Source organism: Rhinopithecus roxellana, chromosome 10 (assembly GCF_007565055.1).
Source record: "Rhinopithecus roxellana isolate Shanxi Qingling chromosome 10, ASM756505v1, whole genome shotgun sequence".
NCBI lineage: Eukaryota > Metazoa > Chordata > Mammalia > Primates > Cercopithecidae > Rhinopithecus > Rhinopithecus roxellana.
Window position 1 is genome coordinate 64716866 of NC_044558.1, and position 16768 is coordinate 64733633.

General features: G+C 37.6%; 1 protein-coding gene across 21 annotated transcripts in view; it reads right to left on the minus strand.

Moving 5' to 3' along the window:
- Nucleotides 1-16768, minus strand: part of ZMYND11 (zinc finger MYND-type containing 11) — a 117304-nt gene that overhangs the window by 65556 nt on the left and 34980 nt on the right. For 18 of the 21 annotated variants that reach the window (XM_030938751.1, XM_030938740.1, XM_030938750.1 and 15 more), the window contains exon 2: nucleotides 7868-8002. In XM_030938751.1, the coding sequence (XP_030794611.1) occupies nucleotides 7868-7983 (116 nt within the window). In that variant the 5' untranslated portion in view covers nucleotides 7984-8002. Of the gene's footprint in view, nucleotides 1-7867; nucleotides 8004-16768 lie in introns of those variants that run through there. The other 3 variants (XM_030938745.1, XM_030938752.1, XM_030938742.1) reach the window with 1 other exon arrangement.

Genomic DNA, 16768 nt, shown 5'->3' on the forward strand with positions numbered 1-16768 from the left:
TTTGATTTCAGACTGATCCTTTTAATATTTTCCACACCAAAATGTTGGAGCTTGTTAAAGAAGTTTATCTTGGGTATGGTTTTTAAATATCTGAAATATTCAAAACATCTTAGCAGTGATTATCTAACTTACAGTACCTTCCCCACTACCTTCTTGGATACAAGACTAGCAGGTTTGTTTTGTTTTGTTTTTGTTTTGAGACAGGGTCTCACTCTGTCTCCCAGGCTGGAGTGCAGTGGCACAATCACAGCTCACTGCAGTCTTGATCTCCTGGGCTAAAGCGATCCTCCCTCAGCCTCCCAAGAAGCTGAGACTACAGGCACGCACCACCATACTTGGCTAATTTTTTAGATTTTCTGTAGAGACAGGGTCTCACTATGTTGCTCAGGCTGGTCTCAAACTCCTACTCTCAAGCGATCCCCCACCCTCAGCCTCCCAAAATGCTGGCATTTCAGGCATGAGCCACTGCACCTAGCTGACACCAGCAGTTTTTTTAAAAGGAAAATTAAAAGAATGTGGGGAAAAAAAGACTCAGAACTCTCCTTCTTGGGGAGATATCGTGACAACTAATGGGTGACTACTGTTAGGAACTCCAAAGTTAAATACCATCACAATTAGATGGAACAAACATTTAGAACAGGTAAGTTTTCCTATTTTGTTACAGAGATAAGAAAATTATTAGTCCCTAACAATTCAATTAATTATGAGGATCTGAGACTTAAATCCTTCAAATGGCCACAAATTCCACTCGTGGGATTTCTTTTTTTTTTTTTTCCGAGACGGAGTCTTGCTCTGTCGCCCAGGCTGGAGTGCAGCGGCGCAATCTCAGCTCACCACAACCTCCGCCTCCCAGGTTCAAGCGATTCTTCTGCCTCAGCCTCCCAAGTAGCTGGGACTACAGGCGTGCGCCACAATGCCTGGCTAATTTTTGTATTTTCAGTAGAGACAGGGTTTCACTATGTTGGCCAGGCTGGTCTCCAACTCCTGACCTTGCGATCTGCCTGCCTCGATCTCCCTAAATGCTGGGATTACAGGCCTTAGCCATGGCGCCCGAATGGAATTTCTTCTTTAAACTGCAACCCAAGTCTTGCTATGTTAAGAATCCTGGCCGGGCACGGTGGCTCACGCCTGTAATCCTAGAACTTTGGGAGGCCGAGGCAGGAGGATCACAATGTTAGGAGATTGAGACCATCCTCGCTAACACAGTGAAACCCCGTATCTACTAAAAATATCAAAAAAAATTAGCCGGGCATGGTGGTGGGCACCTGTAGTCCCAGCTACTCTGGAGGTTGAGGCAGGAGAATGGCATGAACCCAGGAGGTGGAGTTTGCAGTGAGCCGAGATTGCTCCACTGCACTCCAGTCTGGGCGACAGAGCGAGACTCCGTCTCAAAAAAAAAAAAAGGATCGTGTGTTTGAATATGATGATGCCATTTATTCTGATGTGTCCAGTGCAGTATACAAACACGGAGAACACGCCTTTGATTTACCTTTGTCAGAAGGAATTATGTATTGCTTTTGGCTCTGCTTTTGAACTTCAGAAAATATCCTGTGCCTTTAAAAACTTTTTTTTTTTTTCTTTTTGAGACCAAGTTTCACTCTTGTTAACCAGGCTGGAGTGCAACGGTGCAATCTTGGCTCACTGCAACCTCTGCCTCCCGGGCTCAAGTGATTCTCCTGCCTCAGCCTCCCCAGTAGCTGGGAATACATGTGCCCTCCACCACGCCCAGCTAATTTTTTGTATTTTTAATAGAGACGGGGTTTCACTATGTTGGCAAGGCTGGTCTCGAACCCCTGACCTCAGGCAATCCATCCACCTCAGCCTCCCAAAGTGCTGATACTACAGGCATGAGCCACTGCCCAGCTCCCCCCATCTTTTTCTTTTTTAAAGAAAAATCACAAGATCGTTGTGAGATGGGATGATGATGATGATGACGGTAACATAGTTTTTTGTGTTTTTTTTTTTTTGTTGTTGTTTTTTGTTTTTGAGACCGTCTTGCTCTGTGGCCCAGGCTGGAGTGCAGTGGCACACCTCCGCCTCCCGGGTTCACACCATTCTCCTGCCTCAGTCTCCCAAGCAGCTGGGACTACAGGCACCCGCCACTGCACCCGGCTAATTTTTTGTATTTTTAGTAGAGACGGGGTTTCACTGTGGTCTCAATCTCCTGACCTAGTGATCCGCCTGCCTCGGCCTCCCAAAGTGCTAGGATTACAGGCTTGAGCCACCGCGCCCGGCCAACATAGTTTTTAAATCTCCCCAAACCTACTAGACAGAGTTACTGGAAGAATATCAAATAAAACAAAGCAAAATGCCCTCAGACAGCATACACAGAACAAAATTAGGTCATGAGAACTCCTATGCATCCCAAAATTTGAGCAGGTGAGAACAAATCTCTGAGAGCTACGATCCTGATTGGTACTGATACCCTTACAGGAGAAAGAGAGGCACAACAGATACTAATGGAACAGAGCATAAGAGGGTAAAATACCCAACAGAGACACACTGGAAAGCACAGTAGGCCCACTTGATAATAGCACTGAAACTGGATTTTACACACTCCCATTTGCAGATGATTCATGGTAATTCATGAATTTGTGGTAAATTCTTTTCTTTTTTTTTTTTTTTTTTGAGACGGAGTCTTGCTCTGTCGCCCAGGCCGGAGTGCAGTGGCCGGATCTCAGCTCACTGCAAGCTCCGCCTCCCCGGTTCCCACCATTCTCCTGCCTCAGCCTCCCCAGTAGCTGGGACTACAGGCGCCCGCCACCTCGCCCGGCTAATTTTTTTTGTATTTTTAGTAGAGATGGGGTTTCACCGTGTTAGCCAGGATGGTCTCGATCTCCTGACCTCGTGATCCGCCCGTCTCGGCCTCCCAAAGTGCTGGGATTACAGGCTTGAGCCACCGCGCCCGGCCAATTTGTGGTAAATTCTTAAGGAGCTAGCTTAATGGGGCCTACAAACACTCAAAATTAAGCAGTCACAGTTCCCTTCCAGGACAAAGCCCAGTATTACAGAGAAAGGCCACAAATAAAAGTAACAAATACTACTGCGATCAGTTGAAAAGACCCTCAGTATAAGAAAAGGTGACTCCACAAAAAACCGGGAAAAAGATGGAGAAAAATCTGGGAAATCTCAGGAAAAATTAGGCTCTATTTTTAGCACTTCGTAAAAATGGCATAAGAAGAACTTTAAAGCCATAAATCTGGAAAGAGTATTCAGAACCACTCTGCCCTGACACAAGTTTAGGAAAAGTGATTTCACGTGAGAATGACCAACAGAGAATGACCATGGCACATGGAACAGAATGACATCCTGATGGTTAGAAACATGCCAGAAAGATAAGCCTACAAAACAGAAGGAAGCTAGAATCTACTGTCTCAAGACATGAGCAAAGACACGAAGAAAATGATACAAGGTAAACAAGCTATAAATCAAAAGAAAAACTCAGAATTCTGAGTTCAACATTTGAAGTAAATGGAAAAAACATCACTTCAGAAGTGAAGTCTAAACTAGAGGGTCCACAAAAATGAATACACACCAGATAATGTTACATAAAAAGAGGTTGCAATGAAGGAAAATACTAAAAATCAAAAAGAAAAAAGATGAAAAGAATTAAATAGAAAAGTACAAATACAGAAGACAGGAAAAGAAGATCCAACACACTAAGAGAGGCTCCAAACTAAATAAGGATGTGTGTAGATAAGAAAATAATAACATAATCATAACTATACATGGTATATAGAATATTTAAGATTTTCTTACTCTAATAGCTGTGTATTTAATGTTGCATAAAATAACTGACTACATGAAATTCTAAAATTTTATCCCAGATGATGTCCCTGAGAACCATGATTCTCACCATGTCAGAAAGTAGATAAAGATTTTAGATTCAAGAGCTAAGTAAATAAAACCCAGTAGCCACAAAGTTCAATGGAAAGTATCAGCATGAACTCAGGAGGTGTTGTTATCTTTTAAAAGTATGTGCATTTCATAATTCTGTCCAAAGGCCTAGAAAGAGACCCACCCAGAAGCGACACTGAGTAGCCAGGAAGTGCTCTTAAAATACATTTTAAAACTAAAAGAAACCAGAGCACCTGGGAGAAATCAATGGTTCCAGACCTGGGGCAGGATATGTACAAGAGGATCCCGAAACATCTTGTTCCATAACAAGCAGAAAGAAGTTCAGAAGCCAACAATGCAGAGGCTCCAACTGGTCAAAGATAGCATCAATAAGGGGTATTTTGAAAATGGACTGAAATACACGAAATGTAATTAAATGCATGAATTCCAAAGGGCAATTTGCTTCTAAATCTAATTGGTTACCATTAAAGGATACTATTTTAAAAACTGCTAAATACATAAAGAGAATGAATTATTCTACTTTTCCCATATGAACCATACCACATGGTAACCAAATAGCAGATGATGGGAAGCTATGTCCTTATAGAAGTAGTCCAGTTAAAAAAGGAAAGATAGATTGGATGATTACCATTTGGCAGTCCTTAATTAGAGTTACTGGATCTAGCAGCAACTGCTATGTACATCACAAAATGAGAAACAACTGACATCATGTGTCTCCTGATGGAACACACCACTCCCATGGAATAGTCTTGCCCCCTCCCCCAAGCCACCAGATGCCGCTGTCAATCTCCATGAAATAAAAAGGACCGAGCAACAGGTTAAACTAGACTACAGGGATGCGATTGGCAAAAGCCAGACTATAGAAAATCACAACCAATGGCCGGGTTTCTTTAATCAATTCCAAAAAAAAAAAACAACAACAACAAAAAAGAAGAGAAACCTAGAGATTAAAAGAACAAAAGCAAGCAGAACTAAACCATTGTACAGAAGTCAATTAGAGTGTTTAGGGTGTACCAGGCTAAGAGTCAGTCACCCCAAAGCCCACAACTTTTAATGCTTGACAAAACCTATGTAGCTTTTTTTATAATGGCATCACTCATCAGTCAAAATCAGAAATGAAACTTAATGACTAATATGCATTCTTGACAGTGACTCTACTACAGCCTTCCGTACCTTAAGATATTTGCAAAGTTTAAAAGATATCTTTATGTTCGGACTTGACTAAGTAGATCAACTTGATTTAAAATGAATCTAAGGCTTGAAAAGTATTTACCTTTCGAGAGTACAGAATAGGAATATTAGGCTTTAGAGCAAAAGATCTGACTTCCTGTCATAGTGCATTGCTACTTCCTAACTTACCTTAGGCAAGTTTAACAAACAGGGAAATTAATATCAGCCAAGAAGCAAAGGCACTGGGCCGGGTTAGGCAATTTTCTAGACAGTTCTTTCTTGGAGCTGTCTAGCAGGGAAATAATGACAAATGTGATTAATGTTATGAAGGAAGTACAGGATGCTCTGATTTGAGCCACATAATAAAAATAAACATGGCATACCTCTCAGATGAGATGAGGCAGAGGAACACAGGGACCCAGTCTTAAGCACTTAACCTCTGATTCTTTCTTTCTCTTTCTTTTCATCTTTAGATGAAACTAATAAAACCAAGACTATCTGGTAGGTAAATAAATGTATTCATATTTAATTGTAAAACTAAGGACCTTACAACATGAAGAAAAATAAGCCTTGGCATCAATTAAAGCTACGCTGATGAAGAAAGGAGAGAAAAGAATGCTTATCAATCATACATAATGCAAAATGAGATGTAGGCAATCCTGTTAATAATCTCCATGTCTTTTACTACAGTTTAACATGTGTATACATGTACACACACACACGTTATAATAATCCAGCAGGTATCTGCCACCCATTACTGTGGGAGTTAATTCTCTTACTCCCAGATTAGAAGGTGGTCACAATCTAACAGCAACATTCACACTGGGAGATTCTGATAGCTGCTTAGAGAAATGTCCCTAAAGCTTCTAGAGAAAGATGCTACAGATGAATAAAGGTCATCTGAAAAACTGAAATAGTTGTCATGTTTACATGATTTTCATTTAAAAAGCTGAATCCAAAGAAAAGTATTTTATTTAAACATTCTTCTCTAAGCAATTTTTATATAAAGGATGGTTTTTAAAAAATCTCAACCATAAGGAAATACTGTTTTGTACTGTTTTTTTTTAAATGTTTTACATCAACATCATTTGCATTTAGTTATCATACCTCAAATTATGTGCTTTATTTAAAAACATAATCATTAAAATAATGTACTATTTATTTTATTCTTATTGTTCACATAGTATTATCTTTTTTTTTCTCTACTATCTTATAGGAGCAAGGAGTTGTACACAGTCAGCTTTAAAATACCCCAAGGGCGAGTACAGAGTTGGAGCCACATATATCCTCACCCCTTCTCTATATCCTTTTTTCTCCCCTCTTAGCCCTTTGGGTTTCTTTGTTTTGTTTTGAGACTGGGGCCTCACTGTCACCCAGGCTGGAGCACAGTGGCCTTACCTCGGCTCACTGCAACCTCTGCCTTCCAGGCTCAAGTGATTCTCCCACCTCAGCTTCCTGAGTGGTTGGGACCATAGGTGCACACCACCACACCAGGCTAATTTTTGTATTTTTGGCAGAGATGGGGTTTCGCCATGTTGGCCAGGCTAGTCTCCAACTCCTGAGCTCAGGCGATCCACCAGCCTTGGCCTGCTAAAGTGCTGGGATTACAGGCGTGAGCCACTGCACCCATCGCTAAGTAGCCTTTGTAATCTTCACCAGCATACAGGGAAAGGACAAAAATACATGGAACTCAATTTTATTACTTATTAAGAAAGGTCAAAAAAAGGCACTTATTTAAGTGAGTTTTGTAAATGACTCCCATTCTCCATTTTTACCCACAGCATCTAAAGAATGTGAAGAGACATTTTCTCTAAAGCATCAAGATGTTTTCTCTAAATTATTTTTAAAATTCCAAACACTTAAAAAAGATAAATTCAGCTTTATTTCTTTAAGAATACCCAGAGAAACAAAACAAAACCAAGTTCCTAACTGAAGACTCCCTTATAACTAGTATACAACATGTAAATAGAAGCTTCATAAAGTACTTTTATTTTTCTTTTTTTTTGTATCCTGAATCTGTCTACCCATACAAATAGCATGAGAAACTAGGGGGTGGGGGTAGATAATTTTCTTCTTTAAAACAGAATGTTTATTTAACACGATTTCTAAAATACAGAAGGAAATTGTTGAAAATTCTGTTAGTGGGCTATAAAGTAGTAAGATGTTACTACACATACCACACCTATCCTATATTAAAATTAGTAATGAACAGTAGACTGTTTTTAGATAGCTTTACTACACAAAAGTGATTCACTAAAGGTGTTTTTAATAAGAGAATCTCTGGCCGGGTGCAGTGGCTCATGCCTGTAAATCCCAGCACTTTGGGAGGCTGACGCAGGCGAATCACAAGGTCAGGAGTTTGAGATCAGCCTGGCCAACATGGTGAAACGCTGCTTCTACTAAAAATACAAAAAATCAGCCGGGCGTGGTGGTGCGTGCCTGTAATCCCAGCTACTTGGGAGCCTGAGGCAGGAGAATCACTTGAACCCGGGAGGCGGAGGTTGTCGTGAGCCCATATGCACTCCAGCCTGGGCGACAGAGTGAGACTCTATCTCAAAATAAATCAATAAATAGAGTTAAAAATTTTGTTAACTAAAAAACTATTATAAATAGTACACAGTGATATTTTCCTTATCTAATTTTTCTATGAAACTTCTAAACACGTTGCTTCTGTATGTTTCTGTGTTTTTCTAACAAGTAAATATTCCTGCAAAGCAAAAAGTGTCTTCAGTTCTTTGTAATATATGTCGATTAGCATAATAGATGAAAAATTTTTTGGCCTTTCCCCCAAAATCTTCTATGAAATTTTACAGAGATATTTTTGGTTAAATTTACTTACTTTGTAATACGGTCAATGTTGGCAATTTGCTTCTGGTTCCGTATAATCTCAATGGCTGCCCAAAGATGCTGGATAGCTTTTGTATCCGCCTGTCGTCTTTTTGTTAAACGTGCCATGACCTGTTTACTTCTTTAGCTGCAGTAATAAAAACATAAGGGAAACAAAAAACAGATTACAAAATGATTTATCAATATAAGTGAATAACATTATCAGGACCTCTCAACTATTGATTATACTTAGTATGCAGTATTGCCCACTTTCTCTTTTTTCTACCATCCACATCACCAGTTACTTCATATAAAGTATCATTCATTTCACTACATCATGAAGAATGACATTCTAAAAGCCAAAAAGTTAAAAAGGTTATCCCAAGAAGGATAAGTGGTCACTTCATACCAATATACTTTTAGAAAATGCATTTAAGTTTATCCTAAAACACAGAAATACTGCAAGATAAAACTTCCTTTGTTGACATGACATTGTTTGTAATTTGATCAATACAAAATGGAATTTAAATATTCTAATTGTTTGGTACTTTGGTTTATTATAATCATGGCTTAATCAAATTTTGTATACATATATAGATACACGAAAACAACATTCTATTTTTAAATCAAACCATGAACATTAAATATAAGGAAGTTACTTCTGGGATGAGATGTGAAAGGTTGAGGGACAGAACACTAGAAGGTCACAAATTATGAAGAATGGTAACATTCTTGGTTTAGGTGTAAGTTTCGGAGGGTATTTATTACACTATTAGGAAACAGCATTGCTATTTTATTCAAATTTTAGTATTCTATTTGAATTGAAGAAAATTGCTACCACACCTCCCAATAATTTTCCTGCTGTCTCCTGGCAAGATGGGGAGAGAAAAGAGGTTAAACCCTGGATGTCCGGAGAACAGTAGTATCACAGAGAGGATTCTCTTAACTCAGCATGGAGAGACGCGTCTGTAGGAATCTTCAGACCCTTGCCAAAAAATACTCTAAAACTGGCAGAGGACATTTGACATACACATGGAACTAACTGTAAGGTCATATATGACATATAAATAGTCCACAATATGTGCTATAAAAATTCAGACAAGGGAGACACTACTTCTCACTTAAGTAAAATTTGAGCAAAGAGATGAGGAGCTCTGCAAAATGGTAAATATGTGTAGGAAAATGTAAAAGCCAATTTTTCTCTTTCTTAATTTCTTTAAAAGATAACTGGCAGTTTAAAACAAAGATAAAAATAATTGATAGGTGTCATTAGGCTTAAACACACGTAGAAATAAAATCTTCGTCATGAATCCTAGCATTGAGGACCTACTGAAACATCTCTCTAGATCATACATGCTATCATGCTGATTTTAAAATCTAGGTTCTAAAATATACAGTGACATTAAGCCTTCTGAGATTGCTGAAATCTCCTTGATCTGCCCTTTCCTATATCTTAAGTTTGGAGAATGAGGGAGGGAAGCACTTTGCTCTGTTCCATGACTGGCCAAGAGAGCCACAGGAATCTCCTTTTTCTCTACCTCTGTGTTTCTTCACAGCCCACTCAGTTCCCCCACTTTCTCAGACAAACACAAACAAACTCTATAGTTGCTACCAAAACTTATCTTGAGAAAACTGAGTCAGTCAGGCTCCTAAAATAAGATGTTTTTCAGAATTACCCCAGCATCAGAGTACATTTTGAACATGTTTAAAGGTATTCCTGAATATTCTCACACTATTACTTCTAATAGTTCCAAGCTGCTTCACAGAGCAAATAATTCAAAAATAATACCAGTATTCAAGTTCTAAACAAAACTTTAGGAATATCAGTTGGTTCTGTATAAATTTATACATAACTAAAATACAAAAATTGTAACTTAGGAACCTTCCATTTTAGACAGTAATCACTTTAAAATGTACAAAAATTTATCTGTTGAAGTGCACTTGTATTGGAGCACCAACTTTCAGAATTTGATATGCCTTAATGGGAGGAATTCATTGGTAAGGATTTACCATATGTCAGAAAGTGACATCTAATGGTGAACTGTAATAATACAACTCAATCCTGTGAGATTATACAAATACTCAGATAAATGAACAAAGTTTCAGTCATTCTTACACAGTTAAAAATATATACAGGTGTCCACTTTATCTAAGGCACTGTGCTAGACACAATAAAGTAGTTAAAACTGTATAAACAGCGACCCTTGCCAAAAAATACTCTAAAACTGGCAGAGGACATTTGACATACACATGGAACTAACTGTAAGGTCATATATAACGTATAAATAGTCCACAATATGTGCTATAAAAATTCAGACAAGGGAGACACTACTTCTCACTTAAGTAAAATTTGAGCAAAGAGATGAGGAGCTCTGCAAAATGGTAAATATGTGTAGGAAAATGTAAAAGCCAATTTTTCTCTTTCTTAATTTCTTTAAAAGATAACTGGCAGTTTAAAGCAAAGATAAAAATAATTGATAGGTGTCATTAGGCTTAAACACATGTAGAAATAAAATATATAACAACCAAAACACACAGGAAGGGAAGTGGGAGTAAGTAGAAATATATTATTATAAATCTCCTACATTTTATGCAAGTAGTAGTATGTTAATTCAAGGGAGGCTATCATAAATTAAGGATGTATATTATAATTTCTAGAGCAAACATTGAAGAATAATACAAATACGTACAGGTAACAATTCAACTTGTAAATTTTTTTTCACAATTCATGATATGTAAGAATATGAATAATTTATTCAGAACTATAAAAAATACAGCAAAGCCGTAAAATGTAAAATGTTAAATTTAACAGCAAAGCTAACATTTTTAAATAATACCATAATAAATAGTAAATATAACTATTTATATAACATAACCAGAAGAATATAGTGGGGACTAAGTAGCAGAAACCCTAAAAGTGATGTCACAGATTCCTCAAAATGATTAAAATCAAGATTAAAGAATGAAGCAATGCTGCATTTCAGAAAAGCAGGTGTAAAGTTAAAAATCAAAGATTTGAGAACTACCTGAATCAAGTCACAGAAAATAAACATACCTTGTAATACAGGTGCACTATAAGGAGGATGATCATTAGTTATAAGAGCCCACGCAGAACATTGCAAAAAATGCCAGGGAAAGACAAATCCAAGTGAGAGAAATACAATGAAGTTTGAGGCATATTATAAAGGTACCAAAAACAACTTGACTTAGGGAGGCAAGATCTCTTTAAAGTGCAGCCATAAAATTATCCTTTCATATGAAATCTAAATTCATTCATTCATTTAACATACAATTCGTGTATGCTTGTTACACACCAGGTGCTCTCCTATGTTCCAGGGATACAGCAATAAGCAAAACAGACAAAAATCCTCCTCTCATCCAGTAAACATGACTAATGATGTGACTAGATATATAAGAAAAGAACAGCACTTTGGGTGTTCATCAATAAAAAGAAAGTCTTAGAATCCTGGGTACAGAGAGCTGATTATTTAGGGTCCTTGTTGATAGGGGCAAACCAAATCTTACAGTCCATCCTTATCTGAGTACATATTGCATTACTGCTCACAGCTCCCAATTACGCTCCCAAACGTCACACCTCCATCCCTTTGTTTATGCAGTTCTCTCTCCCTGGAATGTTCTCCCCTGTCCCTTACCAATTATTAAAAATTTCCCTGTCCTTTCTAGGATTTACTTTAATGCAATTTTCCCTGACCAGCCTTTTCTCCTGGAATCAAACCAAATAAAACTCAATTGTCCTTTGTATTCTAATACCAATTTGTTTATACATCTCTTACAAATGTATTGCTTGTACAAATACTTACAAATTCCTCAAAAGAATTGTTTTAATTCAACTAAGACAAGATACATCTTATTCATTTTTATAACTCATGTTTTTCAACGCGCCTAGCAGTTTTGAACATACTAACCCTTCAATATAAAATTATTAAATTCAATTTTTTCAGCTGTTATGTCAATAACAAGAGCCCAGAGTGTATCTTCCTTTATGTTTTATCAAAGATTGAGACATCAAAAAGAAAGATCAGAAGACTCTGTGGAGATCATTAATACAGTCTTCAATCTTTGTTCTGCTCCAACACATTTGAGGAATGGAACAGGCCCCTTTTGGTAAAAGTAGAACATGATTCTCAAGAAGCCTATAGTTAAAAAAATAAAAATAAAAAATACCAAAAACTTCTGAGTAACTTGAATAAGCCCCTAGGTGATACTGATATTCTCTATCCCAACAAATCCATATGTACTGCAATCTCCACAGTCTACAGAAGTGTCATTTTATATCCATACTACTTCTACACAAACTGGGGTGAGGGCAAAAGGGAGAATAAAGGAGAAAGCATGTCAGAAAAAAGCTTCGGAATATTCAAAATTAAACAAGATGTTGCTTGGTGATATATATATATATTTGTGAAAACTGCTTTAAGGAAATGATAAACACAATAGTTAACAAGAACAGCTTGAGGGGCCAGGGAAGAGAGATGGAGGAGCACAGTATGAGAATTCAAAACACCAAATAGGTTCTGATTTTTACTTCTGGTGGTAGGTTCAGGTTTTTTATCAGTATATTGCATAAAATGTTTTCAAATATTTGCATCAAATATTATTACTTTTTCCCAAAGTCTATTAGCACTTTTAAATTATTTTTCATTGTCTATTCATACCATTTTCCCATTTATATATTAATTTTCACATTAGGTTCATCCATAAAATGCTTTCCTCTTTGCCTCTTAATAAACATTAAATTTTACTGAAATCTAGCTATGTATTCCTTTTTCATTGCTTTTGTGATCAGAAGTCCCTCCACACTCAAATCAGAAAAATATGCAATTATATTTTGTAGTTTTTTATTTTTAGTTTTTAGTTTTTGAGGTGGAGTTTCGCTCTTGTCACCCAGGCTGGAGTGCAATGGTGTGATTTCGGCTCCACCTCCCAGGTTCAAGTGATTCTCCTGCCTCAGATTCCCGTGTAGCTAAGCTAGGATTACAGGCATGTGCCACCACACCTGGGGAATTTTTGTATTTTTAGTAGAGATGGGGTTTCACCATGTTGGCCAGGCTGGGTCTCGAATTCCTGACCTCAGGTGATCCGCCCACCGAGGCCTCCCAAAGTGCTGGAGAGAATTACTTTTTTAAAATTATGATTAGTAAACTATTTTTAGAGCAATTTTAAGTTTGCAGCAAAATTGAATGGAAAATACAGAGTTCCCATATCCTCCCTGGCCCCACACATGCACAGCCTCCCCTATTATCAACAGCCCACACCAAAGCAATACATTTGTTAAAAATCCACAAACCCACATTGACGTATCATTACGACCCAAAGTCCACCGTATACATTAGGGTTCACTCTTGGTGTTGTACATTCCATGGGTTTTGATGAATGTTATGAATGACAAGTATGTGCCACTATAGTACCCATACAGAAAGATTTCACTGACTTAAAAATCGTCTGTGCTTCACGTATTCATCCCTTCCTTCCCTTAACCCTTGGCAATCACTGGTCTTTTTACTGTCTCCACAGTGTTGCCTTTTCCAGGATGTCACAGAGTTGGAATCATACAATATGTTGCCTTTTCAGGTTGGCTTCCTTCACTTAGTAATACGCATTAAGTTTCCTCCATAGCTTTTTATGGCTTGATAGACTGTTACTTTTTAGTACTGAATAATATTCCACTGGCTGCATATAACACAGTTCATCCATTCATCTACTTGAGGACAGGTTGCTTCTAAGTTTTGGCAATGAAAACAAAGCTGCTATAAACATCCATGTGCATGTTTTTATGGGCACATAAGTTTTCCATTCATTTGGGTAAATACCAAGGAGTGTAACTGCTGGTTCGTACGGTTGGAAAATGTTCAGTTGTATAAGAAACTGCCAAACTGTCTTCCCAAGTGACCGGACCATTCTGCACTTCCACCAGCGATGCCTGAGCGCTTCTGTTGTTCCACATCCTCATCAACATTTGGGATTGTCGGTCTTTTGGATCTGGGCCATTCTAATAAGTGTGTGGTAATACCTTATTGATGTTTTTTAAATTTCCTAATGATATATGAGATTGAATGTATTTTCATATGTTTATTTGTCATCCGTATTTCTTTGGTGAGATGTCCAGCCAGGTCTTCTGCCCTTAAAAAAAATTTTTTTTTATATATATTTTTGAAAGAGGGTCTCACTCTGTCACCCAGTCTGCAGTGCAGTCATAGCTCACTATACCCTCAAATTCCTGGGCTCAAGTGATTCTCCTGCCTTAGACTCTAGAGTAGCTAGGACTACAGGCATGCACCACCATGCCCTGCTCATTTCTTATTTTTTAATGTTTTGGAGAGGCAGGATTACTCTACGTTGCCCAGGTTGGTCTCCAACTCTGGGCCTCAAGTGATCCTCCCACCTTTGCCCTTCTGCCCATTTCTAGAACATGTTTTTCATTTTCTTATTATTTAATGTTAGATGTTCTTTGTATGTTTTGTTTGATGGTCCTTTATTAGATATGTCTTTTGCAATTATTTTCTCCCAGTCTGTGGCCTGTCATCTCACTTTCTTGACATTATCTTCCACAGAACAAAAGTATTAAATTTTAAGGAAGTCCAGCTTATCAATTCTTTCCTTCATGGATCATGCCTTTAGTGTTGTACCTAAAACATGATCACCACACAAAAGGTAATCTAGGTCTCCTCCTATGCTATTGCCTAAGAGTTTTACAGTTTTGTATTTTACACTTAGGTCCCTGATTCATTTTCAGTTAATTTTTGTGAAGGATGTAAGGTCTGTGCCTAGATGATTCTTAACTTTTTCTCTCTCTTTCTTTTTTGAAAGTGGATGTCCATTTGTTCCAGCACCATTTCCTCAAGGGCTTTTTGCTCCAAGGTATTGCCTCTGCTCCTTGGTAAAAGTTGAACTGACTGTATTTATGTATTTCTGGGTTGTCTATTCTGTTCCATCCATCCATTTGTCTGTCCTGTCATCAATACCACACTGTCTTGGTCACTAAAGTTTACAGTAAGTCGAAGTCAGGAAGTATCAGTCCTCAGACTTTGTCCTTCAATATTACGATGACTATTTTGGGTATTTTGTCTCTGCATATAAACTTTAGAATCAGTTTGTTGATATCCACGAAATAACTTGCTGGTATTCTGATTTGAGACTACACGAATTTGTACATAAAAGTGGGAAGAACAGACATCTTGACAATATTGTTTTCCTATCCATGAACATGGAATATCGCATCATTTATTTAATCTTTTATATCTATTATCAAAGCTCTGCAGTCTTCCTGATATACATCTTGTCCACAATTTATTAGATATCTACCTAAGCATTTCATTTCAGGGGTACTAATGTAAATAATATGCTTTCAATTTCACATTACACTTGTTCACTGCTGATAAATAGAAAAGTGATGGATTTTTGTATATTACCCTTGTATCTTGCAACCTGGCTATAACCACTTAGTAGTTCCAGGAGTTTTTTTTTGTTAATTCTTTTGGATTTGCTATATAAATGATGTCATCTGCCAACAAAGACAGTTTTATTTCTTCCTTCCCAATCTATTTGCTTCTTATTTCTGTTTATTATCTTATTGCATTAGCTAGTACCACAGTTTGAATGTTTTCGCTTATCCAAAATTTATGTGGGAAATTAAACCCCAATTGATGGCATTCAGATGTGGACAGGTTGGGAGGTGATTGGGCCCTGGGGGCTCTGCCCTCATGAATGGGATTAACGCCCTTAAAAAAGCGGCTTCAGAGACCTGCCTGGCCATTCCATCTCTTCTGCCATATGAGGACACAGCAATAAAGTATCATCCTGGAAACAGAGCAACCCTTACCAGACACGAATCTGCCAGTGCTTTGATCCTGGACTTCCCAGCATGCAGAACTGTGAGAAATAAACTTCTGTGATTTATAAATTACCCAGTCTGTGGTATTTTGTTATAGCAGCAGGAATAGAGTAAGACAACTAGGACTTCCCATATGACGTTGAAAGGCAGTGGTGAGGGGACATTCTTGCCTTGTTCCTGATCTTAATGGAAAAGGTTCAAGTTCCTTACCATTAAGTATGATGTTAGTTGTAGGGTTTGTGTAGATACTCTTTAACAAGTCAAGGAAGCTCCCTTTTATTCCTAGTTTCTTGGGAGGTTTTATGAAAGAATGTTGGGTTTTGTCAAATCCTCTTTCCGTATCTATTGGTAAGATCACCTGATTTTGATAAACCATTTTTATTCTCACTTAGTTCCAAATACTTAAAAGTTCCTCAAGATTTATTCTTTGAGCCCTGTTATTCAGAAGTGTGCATTTAATCTCAATATATTTGGGGATTTTCCAGCTATCTTTCTGTTATTAATTTCACTCTTCATTCCATTGTGGTCTGACAGCAGATATATTATTTCTATTATTTTAAGTTTATTAAGGTCTGTTTTATGGCATCGAATGTGGTCTATCTTGGTGAACGTTCTGTGTGACCTTCAAAAGAATGTGTGATTTGCTGTTATTGAATAATGTAATCTATAGATGTCAATTATATCCAGTTGGTGTTTTTGAGTTCAACTATGTCCTTACCAACTTTCTGCCTGCTAGATCAGTCTATTTTTGCTAGAGGGGTACTGATATCTCCAACTATAGTAGTGGATTCATTTATTTCTCCTAGGAGTTCTATCAGTTTTTGCCTCACATATTCTGATGCTCGGTTGTTAGGTGCATACACATTAGGCACTGTTATGCCTTCTTAGAGTATTGACTCCTTTATCATTATATACCGCCCACCTTTATCCCTGATAACTTCCCTGCCTCTGAAGTCCTTTGTCTGAAACTGATACAGCTATTCTGATTTTCTTTTCATTAGTGTTACCATGCTATATTCTTTATCTCTTCAATCTGTATATTTAAAGTACATTTCTGGCAGT